We start from the raw sequence: 7,028 nt of genomic DNA, 5'->3' as shown, positions 1-7,028 counted from the left end.
CTGGACCTATTCTATATTGATACTTTAGAGATTTGTCAAACGCATCAACATTTGACTAATAGAGTTTCAATGGACCTTTTATTATGGAAACAATAGCAAATTACAAATTAGGATCAGTGTGTTTCACTGTTCATTCCTAGAAGTGGACCTGTGACATTATGACATTTAGCATTATGTACTTAAATAGTGACTGTCGAGTGATGGGTGACACTATGACCCATCATCATAATCCCAATAACCTCCTTGGCATTGCAATGGTGAGTAATGGTTTTAGCTCAGTAGTTCAGATGTATTCGTCCACTCAAGGCACCAAACTGGAACCACTGCATCCTAATATGGCACTGCTGCCTCTGTAGGCAGTAAGACTGAGCTGCATTATTCCGTCACAGCTCCTGTTTCAAGTTACCATTCAAGTCAGGCTTCTTGCTCTTCCTCTTGGCATTGATGTTATTCTGCTGCTCATCTTTGCTGTCATCCTCCTTGGCGGCCTTCCCTGGGAACACCTGTCCTTCCACAGTGACGTCCATGCAGCGTTCCTGCACTACGAGGAAGTCTTTCACCTCCCAGGCTAAACTTCCATCCCGAAGCATGAAGATCACCCTGTTGGAACCCACTACAAACCTGCAGGGGGACAGGTGGAGACATTTAATCAGCAAGTCTCAGTATGCAAGTATACACAGGTTATTGAACAAATCTGCTAATCTAAGTTTTATAGCCTATTTGAAATTGTTTGTACTCCATGCGATGGAGTACAAACACAAGATAAAAAAATAATGGTATTAGTAAATTGTTGATGCTTTTTGAGTAATAGAACAGCTATGAGCCTAAATTGTGTAAGTCACTTGGAATTAGTGTTATTGAACAACTACAATATACAATATAACTACAATAATCTCAATTAACCACTAGATATCCCATTTTAAGATTAAGATTCTTATTTGTCAGTCCTCAGGAGAAAACCCCAGAAACTTAACCAGGCTCATCAACAATCATGGTTATAATACTTAATATCAGTATCTGTTAGTGTGTCTAGCTCACAGATCAGTAATGAGATCTGAGGTTGATTTGTTCATCAAACCTCCTAAAGTTCTTGGTAATGTTCTACAGCTTGAATGAGAAGCTACCTCTGGATATCATAGTTGGCGTTGAACAGGCTGCCCTGCCACAGTCCAGTGATCTCCTCTGTCTCTTTTTCTGTGGGGTCTCCAGACACTGTAGCAAAAACCATCAGAGTCCTGCCCTTCTTGGACATCTTAAGTAGCTCCTCTGGCTTAGAGGCGTCCATCTTGGAGAAATCAACAGGGGGAGGAGGCCTCCTGTGCTCTGGGAGGTCACCTTCCTCAATATCATCATCCTTCTGTGAAGACCAGAGGAGGATCAAAATGTGGCGTAAATTGAACAGATTACTGTTCAAGGCTGTTACTGCCTCACTCTGCATATGAAGAAATCAGTGGAACAGACACATTTCTATTTACGTCATTATCATACATTATTTTATCACTAAGAAATAAATTTAACCTGCTGTCAGGCTTGCTCTTAAAGAACAAAGACATAATAAGATAACGAGATCATCTTATTATAGATTCGTTTGAATAAAGACAAACTAAAACTAAACCTAGCTAACCTAAACCTTTAAAACTTCACTACAATAACTAAAGGGACAGAACAGGACATTCAGTAGCTAATGATTTATCCGGGGCACTGCTTACTAATTACTTATGGACTAGTACAGAACGTATAAAACATTAAATTAAAACTGTTTTGTGTTAACGCTCAATTAAAAGGCGAGCTAAAGGCTAAGCTAATACCTATAGTCTGAGGGAATAAAACGTCAGTGCACCTCCCACTGTTCCAGAAGCCGAGCCATGTCTGCGTCATTGTAGTCTCGAATGTCTTTCTTTTTCTTCGGTTTATCTTTAGTTTCAGTTGCCAAAATGCAATATAAGCAGATCAGCAGCAGCACACATTCCAACCTGAAGCCGGACGCCATGTCTTTACACATGATGTGTTCTGATTGGCTGTGAAGTCTACCGGTCAGCCGACGAGGGGGCGTGACTCCGCTGTGAAGTGCCGACCGGCAACAGGCACGCAATACATAACGTTTTCAAAACTAGACAAACAATAAGAAACTGTTTTTTTTTTTACATTTTTGTGATGTTGCGAACCAATAAAAAACGCTTTGAAATTCACCTGTGTTTATGTACGTAGAAAGAAATGCAGTAGACAAATTTCGTTGAATTGTACAATTTTCAAACTTCTTTTTACAAATAAGGTTTCTCTATAAATAAGAGTTGGATATGATTCGTGCAAAATTAGCAACACTGCCTTAGTTTATAAAAAGGATGAAATAATAATAATAATAATAACAAGAAGAAGAAGAAGAACCCTAACCCTAACCCCCCAGAAGAAGAAGAAGAACAATATAGTTATAGTAAGTTAGATTAAAACATTTTTCTGTAACTCTGGTGATGCAATTATGATATTACAAACTATCATCTTTATTAATGTATATTATTAGTGTAGTGCATTGTGTATATTTATGTGTAATTTTATTCTACATTGTTTTAGGTTGAGCCAATATGTAGCAAGTATTATAAGAAAATAAACAATGTTTCTAAGTCAGACATTCTTAAATTCTCAGTACATACGCAGTACAATATGCAGTGAAATGCTTAGACATCTATAAAGATAAAGATAAAGATAAGGCAAGAGTGGAGTAGAGAACAATAACTAAAAATAAAATATAAAGTATGAACGTAAGTCTGATGTAAACTTTACAAAATCGGTATGACATAGTTACAAGATTCAAAAAAACTTTATTAATCCCAGAGGTAAATTATTTTGCACACTTTGATCGCTGTCACAGATGGAGGTACACACAAGAAGGAAGAGAGATTAAAAATAAGAATGATAACACATCTACACACACTCACATCTAATTACTAGCTGAAGTTGTATTATACATATTATTGCCCAGATGAAGATCAACCCTCACAGACAGAGCAGGATATGTACAGGCTGATGGCACCGGTAGGAAGGTTCTCCGCTGGCATTCTGTGGAGAACTTATTACTGATCAGCTTCTGGCTTAAGGTGCTCCTCTGTCCAGCACACTGTGTGGGGGTGGAGGTGTCGTTTATAGAGAGGAGTTGGATCAGCATCCTCCTCTCAGCTACAGCATGTAGGGGGTCCAGCTCCACCCCCAGAACAGAACCAGCCCTCCTGATCACTTAGTCCAGTCTGTTACTGTCTGCTACATTACACATACAGCCTAAAACACTGGACCCACAGACTCATGGAACATCCTCAGCATGGAGCTGCAGACGTCAAAGGACCTGAGCCTCCTCAGGAAGTACATCCTCCTCTGAGCCTTCTTGTTCACAGTGGAGGAGTTCTTTTTCCAGTCCAGTTTATTGTCCAGGTACACTCCCAGGTATTTGTACTCGGTCACTACCTCCACCTCTTCCTTTTGTAATAGCGTGAGGCTTCATAATTTACCTGCAAGTAAGAGAAAACAGGATCTGACTACCTTAAGCATTCGTAATTAAAATAAGAATTTAAACAAAGGAGCAGTTTTTTTCACAGTTTTAAATAAATACCATAACTAAAAACACCGGTACGCGTTTTAGTAAGACTTTGTCAACGCATGGGATGATTTTATTTTGAAAAGCAAACGTCCGGTCTTTTTGTCGCTAGCTAGGCTAGCAGCTCACTTGACGTAGCAGGGATGAGCAACAGTCGTGAAAGTAGCAGCAGTCGTAAAAGTCCTCGAATCGGTTTAGTTGCGGTTTAATTCGAGTCTCCCTTCGCGCCATTGCTAATGAGAGAGAACCAGCAGGTGGGAAGTGAACTTTAAAAGCGAGACAACGTGTGATGTTCCGTTGCTTCAACTTTGCCGTGTCCAGCAGGCGCCCAGGCGCGACCACACCCTCCCCGCTTCCTCATAGTGCTGCAGCGGGAGCGCGCAGCGCCACTTTGAATCCCGGGGAATAACGGCTCCTGCTTCAGCGACGCTGGAGGTTTCGTAACCGTGGAACCTGCCAGAGCAAGTGACTTACATGGTTTAAGTCCGGCGCCTGGAATGGACGTGAGCAGCGACGCTTCACCACGGACACGGGGGGCTGCACTCGTCCAGGTCCCGAGTTGAGACACGGTGTAGGAGGTGGAAGCGGACAGACGGACGATGCATGTGGAGCAACAACTAGCTTCCAAGCCCGGGCTCTGCATGAAGAAGAAACGGCTGAAGGCGGACTGAGGCGCTCTACGTGGACTGCTGGACTCGGGAGGATCCATGAGATGATGTTGCCGGAGGGGAACGCAGGTCTTCCCGCTGTCCAGACTAGCTGCCCGGGTGCTGCCCCGTTCCTCAGCATGAGCGACGTCACGCTAGCCCGGTCCAAGTGTTTGGAAACGAGTCGGACAGGATTTCGGTGCTGTTTCATTCAACTTGCTGTGATGCCAGTAGACACAAAATGATCACAGTGAAAATAAGACTGAAAGGGCTTCTAGTAAATGTTGAAAGGATCACAAGATGAGGCCAAGAAGTTTACCCGACCAGAACCAGGACTTTGTAGGGATGCATCTTGGGGGCACTGCAATTTGTTTTGTTTTTAAAATGCAGAAACCTGTGAATTAATCTGTTCCACAAAAACCTGGGACCACAATAAGAACATTGACTTTTGGATGAAGCTGGGCATCGTTACTGATTAGTCACAAGTTTTGGGGTTTTGATCTTCTGTGTTACATTGAGAGACTGGTAACAAACATGTTACACAAGTGAATGATCTTGTAGAGTTGAGATTTTTCCCTGTGTTTACATTGAGTAGATCAGTCATGCGTGTCATGGTAATATATAGTTAATTCACTATTCTCTGAGACTGTCGAGCCAGTTGTTATTGAAGGGTTTGCAGTGTGGATCAGCATGAAACTATAAATAACTGAAACCACCAAAAAAAGCAGTGACCCCACCAACCCACCCCCACCCTCCTTATTATGGCTAGTGGTGGCTCTAGCAAGTCAGCCAGCGAGGGGTCGTCCAGCACAGCCGGGGGCAGTTTGCAGCAGAGGAAGCATCTCTCCTCAGTTTGTGATACCTGTAAGGCCAAGATGCAGCTTGTGGCCGACCTTCTTTTGCTGTCCAGCGAGACCAGGCCCATCGTGACGTCTGACGGCGTGCCGTTGGCCGAGACCTTTGACCAGTGCCGTGACACCATCATCGCCAGGACTAAAGAACTCTCTATTCTCACCCACGACATTCAGAGCCAGCTCAACATGGGCCGCTTCACTGAGGTGGGCGACCGTCTGTTGGAGATGGCTGACCTGGTGGTGTCGTTAACCGAGTACTCTGCCCACGCAGCTTACCTGGCTGCCGTGGAAACCCCTGGCTCTCAGCCCTGCCTCCCCGGCCTGGTCGACCGCTACAAGGTGACCCGTTGCCGACATGAGGTGGAGCAAAACTGCAGCGTTCTGCGGATCACGCCCCTGTTGGAACTCACCCCCCAGCTTCTTCTCGAGCTCTCGCAGAACATCTCCACCAACCTCAAGACTTTGACGGACATCTCATCCCTGGCCAGCGATAGATCCAGGGACCGCTTTGCAAAGGAGCAGTTCAAACTGAGCGTAAAGAGCATGAGCACAAGTGGCACAGCCTTCATGGCGTGTGTCAGGGAGGTCAAGACCCAGCCCACTGAGCTGAGTCGGAACCGCTGCGTCCTGTTCAGTGGTGCTCTGGTCCAGGCCGTCAATGCCCTGGTTGGGTTTGCCACAGAGCCACAGTTCCTAGGGAGAGCTGCCAGTTTCTCGTCCGAAGGGAAGGGGGTACAGACTGCAGTGTTGGGAGGTGCCATGAGTGTGGTTTCAGCCTGTGTCCTCCTCACTCAGGGCCTCAGGGATGTTGCCCAGCATCCTGAAAGCAGCTCCAAGATGGCAGACTACCGAGAGCGCCTGCGTAACTCGGCTTGCGCCGTGTCCGACGGCTGCACTCTGCTCACCCAGGCACTCAGAGAGCGCTCGTCCCCGAGGACCCTGCCACCAGTCATCTCTCATTCTGTGAATTAGTTCAGTCAGAGGCACCATGATCTCCAGCGACCCCTGGGTTTGTCGTACCAAAGATTCTCACCTGGGTTCCACCGTTCACCGCATTACAGCAGAGGCGGGCTGAGGAGGACGGAGCACTAAAACAAGCACTGCAGGGTTTATGTCGCGCTGGCTGCAACTCAAACCTTGTTGAAACGGACCTTTGTGAGCCTGGACCGGGCTTAGGTCGCAGCAGCCTTTAAACCTGAACATCTTACCTCAGTTTTCAAACACCAGTCTTGATGATGGATGTAGCTTCGCTGTATCAACCTCCTTGATTATATGTGTGTTGTCAGATTGTGGAGTCGTCCGAGTTTCCTTCCAGTGTGTGAATTCCCTTGGTGAAAAGCTGCTGTGAGTGTTCCATAGGTTTTACACTATTTACCAGAACCCCCATATTATTTTAAACTGTTTTGATCATGCATGTAATGGAGTATTTATTTCAGCTATTAAAATGTTGTTCCTCGTTGGACTAATGACGTTTGATTTGAATCACGTCCCCCGTTGATACACGTCTGTCACTAGACTCGTTCCTCTGCTGTCAGGTTCCTGTTTTACAGTTACTGAACATTACCAGAACTTTACCCACAGCTAGAACCCACTTTAGGGTTCTGAGTAAACCTGTGTAATGCAGCTCAGCCTCCGATCCAAGCATTTTGTCATGTCAGTCATTACAACTTTCATGTCGCTGGTTGTGGATAGCGTCGTCCTTATGTACATTGGTTCAGTAGTATTGTGGCCCAATACTACGACCAGACCACATCATGTGCTGTCTTGTCTGTCACTGTTGCTCTGTGAGGATCAGTCTACTGTCATTAAATATGTTCTACCGCCATGTCTCGGAATCTAGATTCTTGGCAGATTGAAGCTTCATCTGGACCCTTTGTTTGGGTATGTGAACTTGTCTTCATACGTTTTGGCCACATGTGATCCAACAAATGGGAAGAACCCCAA

General features: G+C 45.0%; 2 protein-coding genes across 2 annotated transcripts; one reads left to right on the top strand and one right to left on the bottom strand.

The window, feature by feature from the left end:
- Positions 1-59: 59 nt before the first annotated feature.
- mesd (mesoderm development LRP chaperone) lies at positions 60-2,018 on the bottom strand. Its single transcript, XM_029143892.3, has 3 exons — positions 1,841-2,018; positions 1,125-1,357; positions 60-621 (listed from the first exon to the last, which is right to left on the bottom strand). The coding sequence occupies exons 1-3, from the start codon at positions 2,000-2,002 to the stop codon at positions 384-386; spliced, it is 633 nt and encodes a 210-aa protein (XP_028999725.1). The 5' UTR covers positions 2,003-2,018; the 3' UTR covers positions 60-383.
- Positions 2,019-3,680: 1,662 nt separating this feature from the next.
- tlnrd1 (talin rod domain containing 1) lies at positions 3,681-6,546 on the top strand. Its single transcript, XM_029143595.3, has one exon. It carries the CDS (start codon positions 4,992-4,994, stop codon positions 6,054-6,056), a length of 1,065 nt encoding a protein of 354 aa, XP_028999428.1. The 5' UTR covers positions 3,681-4,991; the 3' UTR covers positions 6,057-6,546.
- The last annotated feature ends 482 nt before the right edge of the window (positions 6,547-7,028 follow it).

Source organism: Betta splendens, chromosome 3 (assembly GCF_900634795.4).
Source record: "Betta splendens chromosome 3, fBetSpl5.4, whole genome shotgun sequence".
In the NCBI taxonomy this organism is placed as follows: domain Eukaryota; kingdom Metazoa; phylum Chordata; class Actinopteri; order Anabantiformes; family Osphronemidae; genus Betta; species Betta splendens.
This window is presented reverse-complemented; position numbering and strand designations above follow the sequence as displayed.